This window comes from Equus caballus, chromosome X, assembly GCF_041296265.1.
Source record: "Equus caballus isolate H_3958 breed thoroughbred chromosome X, TB-T2T, whole genome shotgun sequence".
Classification (NCBI taxonomy): Eukaryota; Metazoa; Chordata; class Mammalia; order Perissodactyla; family Equidae; genus Equus; species Equus caballus.
The window spans coordinates 78,810,585-78,827,002 of NC_091715.1; the positions used below are offsets into that span (position 1 = coordinate 78,810,585).

A 16,418-nucleotide genomic window follows, 5' to 3' on the forward strand; every position below is an offset into this window, starting at 1 on the left:
GACATACATTTTATTTACTTTGTGTGTGTGTTTATTTTTAGTTGCCTAAAACCAAATTGCAAGCTCTTTAAATGCAGGGATTGTGTTGTGTTTCTTCCTATCCCTCACAATTTCTAACAATGTCTATGCACGTAGAAAGCATTTGTTAAATATGTTCTGAACAAATGAGTAAAATTAAGGAATAGTGAGTTGTACGGATGGATTATAATCTTTCAAAAAGTTCACAGATGTGGATAGCTGGCTGCATTTTGGTTACTCTGAGGTTGTGGTCAGTTTCAGTGTCTCATATCTTCAAGCATGCCATTCTAGAAGATATTTTGTGGGTGTCGTAGAAGCCATTTCCAATCTTAGGCCATCTCAATTATTATGAGAAGTAATATAGCACAGTAATGAAGAACATGAGATCTGAAGTTAGACTTCTTAAATTTAAATCCTGACTCAGCCACTTACTTGCTTGCATGTTGTTAAGTGACTTGCTTCTCCTTGAGTCAGTTTTATATCTGTAAAGTAGGGATAATATTAGTTCCTACATCATGTGATGGTTGTGAGAATTGAGTTAATACGTGAAAAGTGCTTAGAATAGTGGGAAATGTTAGTTATTATTATGACAGTGGTTCTTGTAGCTTCTTAAACTAAAAAAAGTAATCTCCAATCACTTTTTTAATAAACAAAACACAGACTAATCTTGATGACTTATTTCAATCCTAATAAATATACAGTGGGGTCATGACTATATAAATTACTCATACATCTGGGAAAATAAATTTAAAATTTATACAAGCACATGCATGCACATATTCATACATAAACAATATTTAAGAATAATACTGTGACCAAAACTTGCAGATCAATACTGTTAATAGCGAGCTCTGATGGGACAAAGTGACATGGGATAAAAATGGAAACTTTGTTACCCAAAGTGTGGGTGTGTATGGCATATAAATCAGCTTGAAAGCCACAAATGTTCAGATTGATAGCTTAGTACGCAATCATAAAATTCATCCCTGGCAGAAATTTGAACATCACCACTATGTCTGTGAGAAAGTATAGCAAAATACAGATGGTTTTAAAACGTGGAAGATTCTGTCAGATATTGAGAATGAGCTTTCTGCCTTTAATTGATAGTCTCGCTTTGAAGGGGCATGCTGATTGACTGTGAAATTTTAATCAGTTCTTAGGCTTGCTAAAGGTCTCCTTGGATATTTGCAATGAATTTTATGTGTCATGGCATTTAGCTTCTTCAGCTTTCATGCTTCCTTAAAGAAATGACCGTCTCTGATTAGCAAAGTTTTAGAGCTTATAGCTTGATTTAAGTTAATCAGACCAACTTATTAATTATATCATCAATGGCTTAAAAGATCATATGTATAAATGAAGGCCAAAATGATATGTATGGACTTCATCCAAAATCCAGTGATCTAAGGCTGCAGGCTATTGGTTGGTGAAGTGATGGAATCTGTTTTAGATCCATATCCATTTTCTGATTAATATCTTATCTAAGGAAGATCAAATGAAAGGGTTTGTAAAAGCAAAGGCATGGTAACCTAGCAGAGATAACTGACATTTCCTCTATCAGATACTCAGTCATCTATAGAGACTAAGTTGTTTTATTAAATTTGCATACAATGCAATTCTTTAAAATTTATTCCTACAATCTTCTTGATAGTATATTACATTCTACTGCAAGTATCCGCTGCAGTTCATAAAAGAGAATGTGGAAATTGGGGTTTATGCAATATTTAGGGCATTATAATTCAGTCTCCATACATATATAAAGAGTAAAGGAAAGCTAAAGTCACCTCTGACAAGTCATTCAACTTTCAAGTACAGTTTGAGTGAAGTTTCAAGTGCATATGAGCATCATCCGTAAGAATGTAAATCTCATTCTATTAAAAATAACTACATATAATTTTCCCTTGCTAGTATGAAAAATGACCCATAAAAGTTTTAGTTTATTTTTCTATCATATTTAATCACTGTAATGCAATAAGTACTGTAAAGTCTTCTATAAATTTATAGGAAGATTGCCCTGAGAAATTTAGCTTTTAAGTTTCTTTTGACAGAGTTACACAGCTTCTTCTTGACATTTCTGATTTACTTTCACCCATTCATATAATATGTAGTCTTCTAAATCAAATACTTAATTCATTCCCGTTAATGAAGGGAAATAATAAACTTGAAAAATTAGGTGAGAGAGAGAAAGACACCCAAGTTTAGGTAGGTACTTTGCAACTGTCTGAATAATATTGCTGGTTATTTTCTAGCATGCAGCAGAGACTTTTTCTCTATCATGAAGTTCCAAGAGGGTGGGAGTTGGAAATCTGAATAAATATCTACACGGATAGAAGTTGGATTATTCCAGGTGGCTTCACTTTTTAAAATTTGAAATGTAATAAGAAACCTTACTAATTCATGAGTAGGGTGAGGCCAGTCTGAATATGTAGCAATAGAGAATTATAAAAATTTAAAATAAAAGAAATATAGTTTTATGCCTTTAAATGACAGATTGTAATAAGAATGAAACTAACAAAGTAAATTAATAGAGGTCATTAATAGATCTTGCTTTAATAAATAGATAAGAATGCAAACATGATTTAATTAGCATATCAGTACAATGAAATATATACTTGTAAAGTACTTGACAAGTTTTGAAAAACAATTTAGGGGCCGGCCTGGTGGCGCAGCGGTTACATTTGCACATTCTGCTTCGGCGGCCTGGGGTTGGCCGGTTCGGATCACGGGTGGTGAGGACATGGCACCACTTGGCAAGCCATGCTGTGGTAGGCATCCCACATATAAAGTAGAGGAAGATGGGCGTGGATGTTAGCTCAGGGCCAGTCTTCCTCAGCAAAAAGAGGAAGATTGGCAGCGGATGTTACCTCAGGGCTAATCTTCCTAAAAAAAAAAAGTAATTTAAATATTCCTCATGAAATCTTATTTACATTATCTAATAAACAAATTATCTAGAGATATTGTAAAGGTAAATATTCCCCTGACTTAATTATTTTTTAAAAAGCAAAGTAATGAAATGTGTTTTAATCAGCTTATGTTATATTACTATTAGTTCCCAGAATATTAGCCACACTCACTTTCGTAGGGAAGTTCAACATCAAATTTCAAGCAAATTACAAGTTAATTTTTGAATATTTCCACTGTACTCTACTGTTACTATGGATAACCAAATATGAATGATAATTTCATCATTTATTCAGTCTTCTGATGCTTTCAGTTATTCAAAGCTCAGTAACCTTTCATGTCAGGTTATATTAATTTATTTTCTCCATCATAGAATACGTTGTATTATGCTATTTATAGATCTTCTAGTTACTTCTCTCTAAGTAGATCTAAAGATATGACAGAAGCAGTTCATTAGAACATATACCTGAGAAATTTTGGATTTTTTTCTGTTTTGATTATAATTATGAAAGTTTGCTCAAGAGATTGTACCCTCCCCAAATAATTCACATTTATTAGCAATATAGATTCTCAGCTGATAAAATTCCAAGTATTAAAGCAGTCACAAATCAAGAACCACATTTTATCTCAGTTCAACTAAGTTCATTTTAGGTATTATTATAACAGATTACTAATATGCTTTCAGTTATAATCTCTGATTGTTCTTGCATGTTTTACAGGGTCACTTTTGTTAATTAAATTTTGTACTTAAGCATTTCTGTAAGGACCTACGAAAATTTGTCTCTCCTAAGCCTTTCTATCTAAAGATGCTGAATCTAAGATGGAGCTGTTGGAACCAAAAGTGTAAATGAATCATTGAATGACAAAAGAGCCACATGCAATTCTATGTCAGTAGAATTGTATAGTTACCTTTTTCTTTTTTAGAAGATTGGCCCTGAGCTAACATCTGTTGCCAATCTTTATTTTTTCTTCTTCTTCTTCTCCCCAAAGACCCCCAGTGCATAGTTGTATGTTCTAGTTGTAGATCCTTCTAGTTCTGCTATGTGGGACTCTGCCTCAACATGGCTTGATGAGTGGCGCTAGGTCCGTGCCCAGGATCTGAACCAGTGAAACTCTGGGCCACCAAAGTGGAGCGGCAAACTTAACCACTCAGCCATGGGGCTGGCCCCAGAATTGTATGGTTATCTTTACAAGGAGGTATAGTCTCTATTTTCCTTGACGTCTCCTCTACCTCTTTTATGTCTTTTTCAGAGTTGGATTACAGTTTTCTGGTATATGGAGAAAACTTTGAAAGAGCAGAAATCAACGGAGAGAAGCTACTTAACATCACTCGGCAAAAACTTAGTGAACTCGGTGTAATCCGAACTGACCATCAGGATATCATATTAAAAGCAGTTGCTGATATTTACAAAAAAGTGAGTATAGCACTGTCCTATATTGCCTATCTTTCTAGTTGACAAATGTGAATTAAGGGCAAGAAGTGTGCTTCTGTCTGCTACATGGTTTACAGTAAATTGCAGTTTTTCGCCTTTCCAGTTCAAAGGTAGTTATGACTAATATGGTCTCTAATTACTCTGCTTAAGAATTCTGTGGGCCCTTCTCATTGTTATATTTGAATCGTGGCAGCAACTGTCTGAAGTTGTTGCTGTTTCTTGCTCTGCCTTGAGGATGATGTGTCTCATTAGTCTTGGGCAAACTCATGGATAGTCTACCTAAAGTTACTTTCTCTCAAAAATGAATGTTGGAGATGGAGGTTCTAAGGAATTAGCTCACAAATTCCTAGAAGATCAAAGAATTGAGAGGACTACTATATCTACTGAGGCTCAAAATGAATCAAAGAATGATGAGGGAGTTGTCAAGGCCAGACGTGACTTTCCAAACAGCTGTCTTTGCACCTAAAAATAGAGTTGTCACTTTCTGTAATAGCCAAGTCAACCCAAAATTCAATGATAAATACAAAGGGAAACCTAGAACAATTTAGCAAAGATAAAGAAAACTTAGAGTTTTTCATTATTTCAGGGCTGTGATCATGCTAAAATGTATCCATCCATTTAATAAGTATTTATTGAGGACCTTTAATTACATGGGTAATTTAAGCAATATCATATGCCTAATTGTGTCATGAATTTCATTTCCCACATTTTCACTTGATAGGCTTAGAAATACTTTCTTTCTAATAGATTTTAAAATATTCTAATCTACCATATCTCTTTTGGATGAATTTTATCCTTTCACTTTTTCTGTAAGGACATTGTATACTTCTTTTTAAAATAAAGTCTTCATGTATCTTTTCTTTCCTATTCTAGTTAGACTTTACAGGAGTATGACAATATCCTGTTTTATTTTTATCCCCTTAAGTTAGGTATTCAACTGAGACTATTAACTTGCAAATACCGTGAGAATCTTTGCACACTGCCTGAATGAGTTGAGTGTGTCAGTCATGAAAGGGCTCAATTTTAACAACAATCACCTAGACTAATTAAGCACCAGTTTATTTCTATGTGGAAGACTTATACTGGAAATTGTTGATTATATCAAGAGCTCAAGTAGTTCCCTATAGAGTAGAATAGCATTTTAAAATATTTGATGGAGGAAAATCTCTAACAGTATCAGTTTCTTTGAACTAACCATGCATTCTCTAGAATATCTTGGCTTTAAAATGCAGTTGTTCCTTGTTCTTTTCTTGTGTGAGAGGAAGATTTTCCTGAGTTAACATCTGTGCCAGTCTTCCTCTACATTGTATGTGGGATGCCTCCACAGCATGACTAACAAGTGGAGTAGGTCTGCACCTGGGATCTGAACCTGCAAACCCCAGGCCACTGAAGCGGAGCACATGGAACTTTAACCACTCAGCTGTGGTGCCGGCCCCTGTTCCTTATTCTTATATAACCTCATAAATTAATTTTTGTAACCATGCTGTCATGTTACCTATGTTCAGCAGAGTGTTTGAAAGGAATTTCTTTTGATGAAAAGGGTAAAAGGATTTGTAATGTATAAATTGGTACTTTTGTCAAGTTTATTGAGATATATTTAAGCCTGAGAACTTAAAAACCTATACTCTTTAAATATTGCATGACCATATTTATCTTGCTTGAGATCTGTCTGACTAAAGATACTTTGGCTGAATAGCCAAGCTATAAACCATATTTCATTAAATTTAAGATGCTACCATTGAGGTGTGCCGTTATTTCATTTACCACCGTGAAAGGAAAAAAATGCTATCAATTCAACTAAATGCTTTCTTCTCACATGGAAAAGCAATCACATCCTGATTTTAGAGAATTTAAAATACGAAAAAAAATACTCTTCCTCCTCCAATCAATGAAATATGTTATTATGTGAGGTGTGAGTTGTGATAATATTTTGGAAGAGGTACATGTATTCCTAGAGATCATAGAGAGATGAGTTTTTATATAGCTAGTCGAGCAATGACTTTTGGTAAGGCTATTTCTGACTCAAGTCCTGAAAGAGCCAAATATCATGTCATATCTTAGCTGGACATCTGGGGCTTCCAGGATGGAACAATCTTAACTACATTAGAAGAAAAATCTTCAAGAGAATGGAAGCTAGAAATAATCAAACAGGAAAAGTGGTCAGGGGACAGGTTCTGAATAACCAATGGTTTCGTAGGGTAAAGGAATATGTTAGTTTTATTTTGGGGTTTTTATGGAGGAATGAAAATTTAAAAGTGAGAGGAGACAACAGCAATCTTAGGATATAACTGTTCTCCTTGGCATATATTTAATAGAAATCCATTATAATTGTTTTAAATGTCAAATGGCAAGTGGATACATGGACCACATGTATACAGATTTTAAGTATGTCATAAAAGTTAAAATTAAGAAATATAGATAAGAAGAAATAATAGTACAAAGTAGTCAGCTTTTCAGCACACTCTGTATTACAATTTTGTAGAACCCAAATATGGTTTATATGTGGTTAGAAGGTGGGAAACTAGGTTTAGAGATAAAATTTTGAAGGCTAAAACCATACCAGCTGATAGTGGAAAGCTTGGGAATTGTTGATGGAGAAGATCCAAAAGCTCAAGTTGGAGATTTTGAGGTGATAATATTAATGATACTACTTGACTTTATGTGGCAAGAAATCATTTATAAAATACTATCTCATATTCTAGTTTGATTTTAACAACTTTGAGAGATAAGAAAAGAACATCAGGCATTCTAGAACACACACAAAAATAAAAACTTAAAAAAATAATATGGTAAATAAAAGAAAGGAAGGAACATTAGAGATAGATGCTATTATTCCCGTTTTATAGATTAAGAAACTGAGGTTCATAGAGTTTAATTATCTTGCTCCATGATTGCTTGATGAATAAATGATGGAGATAGGCCTAGAAACCAGGTCTCCTGGCTCACTATTCTTACCACCCAATCAAAACAGGAAGCAGAGAAAAGATGAAGAGGAGTGAAGGAGAGAATGAATGAGAGGGGTCTACAGGCTATCAGAGGAGCCAGGAAATCACTAGGAGTTAAAGAAGATATATCTGAGGAGGGCATTGTCAGCAGGGTCAAATGTTACCAGAAGGGTATAAGAAAGTTTTATCACAAATTTAGAGGAAGTAAAGTTTGAGGCAAGATAGTTTCTTACATTAAAAATTAGGTATGTTTGGCAGGGAGATGTAAGTTAACCAAACATAACAAACTTATCGGTGTTACCTCTGTTGAGCTCTTCTTAAATATATCATTTGCTTCATGGGCTATCACTATTATCATGTTTACATACTTAAAATAAGGTAAACAAAAAGAAAGAATTGTTGAATTTTCATACTTACCAATATTCATCTTTTCTTGATTAAGAAAGTAGTATCATGTATATTAAAAACCTCAGTAGGAACTTTATGTCCCTGGTGGAAGGTCCAAACTTTCTAGAAAGAGGAGCATTTACTGGCAGAGGCTGATGTATAATTACATTTTCTTTTTTTTACTGTATAGCTACATGCAGTCAGAAATATTCAATGGATTTGTCATCAAAGCTTGAAGTTGAAAATGTGGTTTTAGTGGATTTACCATTTTTGCTACTAGGCTTTCTCTTCTCTTTGAGTTAATTACAAGGGACAATATTAGGCAAGAAAAATATCAAAGGAAACAGGAGATTATTGGTGTTTTAGATGTTAATAGATGTGTTCATACACATTTGGCACTGTGGACACAGTAAATTAATTTGGACATGCATCAAAGGGTAGTCATTAAAATTTTATACCAGTTAATAAATGAAAGTTGTGTTTCATATAATTAAAATTTAGATTATGTGAAAATAATTACTGAAAAGTATGATAAGATAATATCATTATAAATAGAAATTCAGCTGTGTGACAACAAGGACTTATGTCCCCCAGAGGAGTAGGGAAGTTTCTTTTTCTGGAATGAAATAATAGGAATTAATTGAACTGCAACTCTCCAATATGTCTTTTTAGTATCGCAGATCACCATAATTAGTATCAGTGCCATTTAGAGACTTTGGGGAGCCGTTTCAAAGATTTACAATTGATCATCTATTCTAGTGAAAATAGCAATTTGGAAATAATCAGTAGGATACAATTTTTGCAAAAATAGAAAAATAGAAGGAATGATGACAATTATATTTCATAAAGTCCATATTGTAATCCAAATAAGTTTTTCCTTTTATTATATGAAAAATTAATTTATTTTTGTGTTCTTTTCTGATTTGGCCTCAAACCTAGCTCATGCTTAAATCTTGGGCAGAATCCATTACTCTATAATAAGAAACTTAAGTTGTGACTTCCTGTTTCCAGCTTTTCAGTACAGAAAATGCCATCAAATGTGGGCTAATAGTTTATTTTATGGATTATTTTCTTATGTCTGAGAAGTCCAAAAAAAGGTAGAAGAAAGACACTCTATTTCTTTCCTTATACCACTATTGCTCAATTCTGTGGAAAATCTCATGTACTTTGAAGTTTGGAGTAGAACACTAAACATTCTGAAAATTCATTTCCCTATATGATTCCTCTTGATATATTGAGTAAAGGGATGTGAAAAATGTCTACCTTTACTTCCATTGTGGGACTAATTCAAAATGTACACTAAAAAATTCCAGTGGAATCAGACTGCCAAGCAGTTTTTTCAGATACTCAGGCTATTCTTCCCTCTCTCAACCCTGTGAAATATAGAGATTACTGTACAGCTTCCTTTAAAAATATATCCAGTTGCCTCTTAGTCCCATGTTGCTGTAACAAATGGTCGTAAGTTGTAATCATGCTATAAGAATGGAATGTGATTTAAATGATGACAAAACAGATGGTTCACTATTTAGCAGTTGGAAGGAAAGATTAGTAACTTATTTCTTGGCTTCAAGACTTAACTCATTCGAATTAATTTTACCTGCAATGAACTTCTTTGAAAATTATCTAAGACAAAATTTTAAAATCTTTCCCTCTCATCTCAGAAACATAAACCTTTCTGGCGTGTGCTGATTTTTCATTAAAATGCCCTTTATTCCTTTTTCTTTCCCAGTACCATGAAGCTAGATTTCAATGACTCTAAACAGATTAAATAGGAAAAAAAATCCTGGGTTAAATTATTTACTAAATACCCCAGAACAATGTGTTAATGGATGGCAAAATTTGAGGAACTTGCATTAAAATGAAAGATCTTTAAGTGTACTGGGAAAGAGAAATACCTGGAAAGGAAAATAATTGGACTGCTTATGAATGTAAATGACATAGTCTTACTCTGCCTCTGTGCTACTCTACTTATGGCTAACTAATTTCAATATGCTAAAACATTTTCACTTTTTCTATCTTCTTTTCATTCTTTATGTATAAGTATATTGAAGTTGATCTAAACTCAGTGCTCAAATACTTAAGCCTTTTCACCCAGAGCTAAAGGGATCTCTCTCTGTTCTGTGAAGGGAGCCTATGCAACTTATTTTCATATCTGTTAACTTTTACAGCTCTTGTTATGCCTTACCATCAATATATGTTTGCAATTAAAGTTCATCTTCCTGTCTTTCTATTCTTTAGCATTCCAAGGGAAAAATCCTTAAATAATAGTGAAGCCATGCAATCCAAATAACCCTATTTTTGGTTTTTCTTCTACAATCTCATTTTTCTAGCCCTGTTAATAAATATTAAAGTTAAATATAATGACTAAAGACGTGTAATACAAAAACTAATACCTGACCAACTGCTTGACTAGATATCTGGTTCCACAGGGGCAGATTGCATGGTAAGCTGAAAATTAGGGGAATTATGTTATTATCCCACTAGAAGATTTATCACTTATATAGCCTATAGAGCAGGAAGTTCCTCAAGTTCATTCACAGTTATTTATATTCCAGAATTGGTAGCTGGTTGATTTTTGTATTGACTCTGAGGTAAGTTACAGTTGTGATGGGGGACTTGAACTATTTGAACAGCTGCTGGAAATGTCATTCTATTAATAGCAAGACATGTGTCTGACTATGCCTACCATTCTCTTCCTTCATTACTACTTACTAACTATAAGATGACATGGTCACTCTCTCCAAGGCTTCTATGACTTCTAAATAGTTCTTCTTTCTTAGTGAGAATTTGGACTAGAGAAACTTTTCTTATCATGGTTTTCTTTCCTAAGAAATAAAATTGCCAAGAGTGCAAGTCTTCAGACTCAGGTGAATTTTGTCTCAGTGTATGGGGGTGGGAACTAAATACCTATACGTATTCTTTCAGAAGAAGGTCCAGTAATCTTGAATGGGAGAAATGCCAGAAGCTTAAGAGATAGGAAATTTTTTATCTTAAACAGTTGTTTTACAAAGTTTCTCCAAACATAAATATTTTGTAAGATGTAGAAATGTTGGTTGGATACAAATACAGTCATGTTGATTTGTAGATGGTTAAATAACTGCACTAAAATAATAATATTTAGTGCATTTAAATTTAATTACCACTGAAATAGAATTGAAACTCGTGCAAAAATTACCCACGTAGTTCATCTTATCTTTGTTTTTTTAACAGCTAAACTTCTTTTTAAAATCTGATTTCTTCTTCCTTGGCTGTATTTTCTTCATAAATTATCTTAATTTTTTTTCCCTTAGGACAAATCTGAAGAGGCAGCTATGCAAGGAGAAGATCAGGTAAGAAAACAATAGTAACAACATCAGAAAAACCTATTGAGAATTAAGTAAAAAAAAATTTGTTATCTTAGTAAAGACCTAGGTATGATGAGACAGATGTACTCAGTTTTACAATTTCATGGTTCAAAGTATAGTTACTAAATTGTTTTTGAATTACTGCTATTGACAACTGCCTGAACCATGGGAAAAAAGTGAGTCAAATGGGATCTTTTCCCTGTAGTACACCAAATATCCAGCTGGAAACATCTGCATGACTAATTGGTTGACTTTGCAAGGGGCAACTTAATTATGTTTCTGTAAAAGTTCCAGCACCTGATCTCTTTGGCTCTGGGCTTTTAGGTGCCGTGGTAGTTGAATATTTTGTCACCTTTCTTCTCTTCTGTACTATTTAAGCTCTGTGTGTATGTGATATGGTGTATAATGTTGTCCAACTTATTGCTCAGACAATTATAAGTTATTTTTTGTTTTTTATGTAGTGGGAATTTTTTTTCCACTTTTTGATAGGGAGTATATTGTTTACCAGAGAATTTCTTATAATTAATTTACCATTGTACTAAGGGTGTGTTTTGTAAGTGAGAAGAATTTGCAAGTGAATACGCAGAGGGACTGTTAAAGCATGGATATATTTCATCAAAGAGAGACTGATTTATCCATTTTCAGTCACAGAACTTAACAGAAAAGAATCATTCAATATGGTTAGTGACGGCAGGTATGGAAAAGACACTTAGAGATTCATTTGTAAATTGCCTTGTAGGTAATCGACTTAGTATAGATTGTTCACAACATATGGATTTTTAAAGATATGTCATTATCATCCTTGATGGGATTAAATTGAAGATGTAAATGCTCAATTAGAAAATCTGATGATCCCTTATTAGCAGTGAATAAAATGGATCTCTTAAACCTAGGTTAGGTTGTGAAGAGTTTCTCTGTTTAGCTACTTTTGAGGATTGATATGAACTCCCTCTTGAGTTCTTGGGAATTCACATATTTTCTGGTTTTAATCACTTTCAACCTATTACAGTATATTTTTTAGTGCCTATAGTAGTCCTCAATAATAAAAGACAAATGTGTTTGCAATTTTAAACTAAGTGGTGTCAAATTTAGAGTTCTCAAGTGAAATTTTATCAAAATGCTGTTTGAGTTAATCTTATCTTGGGCCATCACATTCATTTATCCACAGATACTTCTAAATGTTGTAGATTGTTTCTTTTTTTATTTTCAATTGCTGGGTACTATTGTAAATGCATTCAGTTAGTTGGGTGTATGGCAACCTCAAAGAGATCACATCTCTAAATTTTTCAACAGAGTGGTTTAGAATTTAGGTTCTAGAAGCAGGCTGCCTGAGTTTACATTCCAGATAAAACTTACTAGCAGTGACCTTATACATATTACTCAATGGCTCAGAGCCTTTGTTGCTTTAGCTGCAAAATATTGACAGTGCCAAAAATTGTTGTAAATATTACCTGAGATAATTACTTCTAGTTTGTTTTTATATAGTGCTTTATAAATATTAGCTTCCTCCTCCTCATTATTATTACTATTATTATTATTATTTGAGAGCTCTATCCCATAGTCTCCTGGCTCTCTACCCCCAATCCACACTACATAGTTCAGCCAGAATAATCTTTCTTCAGCGTCCTCCTCAAACACTCCCTTGTGCAAAAACCTAACTGATTAAAATCAGACTGCTAAATCTGCCATTAAAGACCCCTCGTGAATTTACAGCCTGTCTTGATGTAGCTCTTCAATTAATTTTTCAGAATTTCTGGCTTTCCTGCTTTATTTCAGGCAATTAAACTCTTACTGTTGCTGGTCAAAAACAACAGGTGCTAAGGGAAAGGAGGCCAGACATCTTGAAAAATTATGATGGTAGCAATAAAAGCAGTAATATTAACAGCTTACATTAATAAGCTTTGCCATATGCAAAACACTAATATAAATAAATATAAATATAAACTATATTTATATAAAACTATCTATAACTCTATCTGTCTATCTATCTATCTATCTATCCATCTAAATTATATACTTTCAGGCTTACAAAATGCTTTATGGATCCTTTCCTAACTGATGTTTTTCCTCACTTAGATGAGGGACAAGGATTTCTCTGGAAGGGCCAACATACATAAATACTGTATGCATTTTTGAGTATTAGAACTGTCCATGAAGAGTCTTTTTGAAGAGAATACCATAAGCCTTCTTAAAACAGACAAATTAGTGGATTCAGAACTGATGGTCAAGTTCCTAGGGGAGTAATGGGGATAAGACTTTTCAACTAGGAGTTTGTGAAAAGGGGTCATCCCAAGTAAAAAGAAGAGTTTGAGCAAAGGAGCAGACATTGGAAAGTACAACGTGTATTTGGAAGATAATGAAAGACCATAGTCTTTCATATAGGGATGTAAAGGAAGAGTAGGCTGGAGAGTCAAGTTGCATGTTTGTAATGCTTTGGATTTCTATGAATAGAAGTTGTGGAGAAGTGAAATTCTAATATACAGTCCTAACCCTTGACTTCATAAGGTCCAAAGAGATTACTGTTTGTTTTGCGTACAGAGTCGTTTTATGGGTTCCTTTTCTCTCATGTTTTGCTTATCACCACACTTGATAGAGAAGAAAAAAATCATGGTTATCTTTGCCTTTGTCACATGTCAAAACACTTAGGATTCTTATTATCCTTGGATGTATTCCTTTTCCAGATGGCAGGAGCTTTATATTTAATCTTTTTTGTATCTATATACCAAAGCCTAACTTTTTTAGGCATAATGAATGAAAATTGATGAAAAAAGTGAAATGATAAGCAGTGGTGTGCTGGTAAATGTTTAACAACAGGCTGCTTGAAAAAAACAGGCATGATATATAAAAATATATGAATGTGTATGATATATATATATGTATTTTTTTTACTGATGTTAAAGACATGTAGCATATAATTTTCAACAATAATAAAATACACAGTATTCTTTATTATAAATCCCATATAGCCAATTGATTTTTAGGGAATACTTTCATTGATTTTTGATGAATTCTTGTATTGTAGCCAACTATGTTTGTAGTCAACAAGTGAACATAGTTTCACCATGAATGTTAAGTGATATTTTTGTTTATGTTAATGACTTAAACAAAAGTGAATCAATGAATATGTATATTGAAAGTTCACTCTTTCATCAATAACGTGAGTTATTTCTTTGTTGAATCAAATGATAGTTTTTGAAACTCAGAAAAATATTTACTCAAGTTTTTGTGCCATTCACAACAAAATAGTTACAAACATAACAGTCATCCTTCTAAGTTTAATCTGCATTATTAACATTTCTCCATCACTTTTGTAAATCTAAATGCAGAACAAAACAATAAATAGATGTTCCCTCTATGGCTGATTTCAATCTACCAACATGATGAAGTTGGGAAGAAATGTACAGTAGTATACCACTCTACAGATACAAAGGATGTAAATGACTCGAGAACAGTTACTAGTAAAATGTGGTAGAATGATAGAGATGGTGAGATTTGAGCATTTATTACTTTTGTTTTAAACATAATTTATTTAACAGTGAGTTTATTTAATTAATTTATTTTTAAAAATGGCTGTGTTGAACAACCAGCTTGCAAAATTCCTGACAATTTACCAATTGCTTCTAGCAAGCCAGTAAGGGCCAACTTTAGTACACCACTGAAAAATAGTGTCATTGATTCATTAAATATCTGTAAGTGATCCTGGGTGTTATCAAGCATATTTTTTTATTGAGATATAATTGACATATAACATTGTGTAAGATTAAGGTGTACACCTTGTTGATTTGATATATTTATATATTGCAATATGATTACCACTGTACTGTTAGCTAACACCTCTATCCCATCACACAATTATTTCATTTTTGTGGTGAGAACATTTAAGACCTAGTCTTTTAGCAACTTTGAAGTATATAATGCAATATTTCTGACTGTAATCACAATACTGTGCATCAGATCTCAAGAACTTATTAATCTTCTAACTCCAAATTTGTACCCTTTGACCAAAATCTCCCCAATTTCCCTACACCCTAGCCCCTGGTAACCACCATTCTACTCTCTGTTTCTATGAGTTCAGCTTTTTTTTTTAGGTGCAAATCAAAACCACAATGAGATATTACCTCACACCTGTTAGAATGGCTATCATCAAAAAGACAACAGATAACAAGTGTTGGTCAGGATGTAGAGAAAAGGGAACCCTTGTGCACTTCTGGTGGGAGTGTAAATTGGTACAACCACTATGGAAAACAGTATGGATGTTTCTCCAAAAATTAAAAATAGAACTATCATATAATCCAGAAATCCCACATCTAGGTATATATCCAAAATAAAAAAAACAGGATATTGAAAAGATATCTGCACTCCTATGTTTATTGTGGAATTATTCATAATAACTAAGATATGGAAACAACTTGTGTCCGTTAATGGATGAATGGATAAAGCAGGTGTGGCATATATATACAATGGAATATTATTCAGCCACAACAAAGAACACAATCCTGCCGTTTGTGACAACATGGATGGACCTTGAGGGCATTATCCTAAGTGAGATGAGTCAGAGAAAGACTAATACTGTAACGTATCACTTATATGTGGAATCTAAAATAGCTGAACTTGTATCAAGCATGTTGAGGCATTGAACATCATTAACCATACGAAGGAACTCACAACAGGAAAGTAGCAGTTGTTAAAATGATTGTTACCTATAAACCCTGCCTAAATGCAAAAGTCTGCATATTGGACAGTATCTTTAGTATTGATCCTTTGTAGTATTTCTATAGCATTTTCAGAGGGAAACTTTCAATAAACTTTTTTTTTTTTTGAGGAAGATTAGCCCTGAGCTAACTACTGCCAATCCTCCTCTTTTTTCTGAGGAAGACTGGCCCTGAGCTAACATCTGTGCCCATCTTCCTCTACTTTATATGTGCGACGCCTACCACAGCATGGCATTTGCCAAGGGGTGCCATGTCCGCACATGGTATCCGAACTGGCGAAACCGGGCCACCAAGAAGCAGAACGTTCGAACTTAAGCGCTGCACCACTGGGCGGCCCCTCAATAAGTTTTTAAACAATAAATATACCACCAAATATTATAGGAGTAGGAAACACCAAGATGGGAAAACAAACGAAAACTGGAGAATCTGAGGTGGAGGAACCTGAGACGTGGAGATGGTAGTGGACGGCATCCATCTCAATAGTAATCCTAAAATAGATATCTCCAGGTGTATTACTTTTCTATTACCGCCATAATAAATTACCACAAACTTAGAGCCCTACAACAACGCTAATTTATTATTTTACAGTTTTATGGGTCGGAAGTCCCGTATGGGTCTCAGTGGGCTAAAATCAAGGTGTCTGCAGAACTGCTTTTCTTTCTTGATGTACTAAGGAAGAAT

The 16,418-nt window shown here is 33.7% G+C and overlaps 1 protein-coding gene across 4 annotated transcripts in view; it reads left to right on the forward strand.

Annotated features, from left to right (window-relative positions):
• The window catches only part of LOC100630813 (uncharacterized), a 396,552-nt gene that overhangs the window by 112,922 nt on the left and 267,212 nt on the right, over positions 1–16,418 (forward strand). For all 4 annotated transcript variants that reach the window (XM_070256727.1, XM_023633698.2, XM_070256728.1 and 1 more), the window contains 2 exons: positions 4,168–4,331; positions 10,972–11,010. In XM_070256727.1, coding sequence (XP_070112828.1) covers positions 4,168–4,331; positions 10,972–11,010 — 203 coding nt within the window. The remainder of the gene's footprint in view (positions 1–4,167; positions 4,332–10,971; positions 11,011–16,418) is intronic.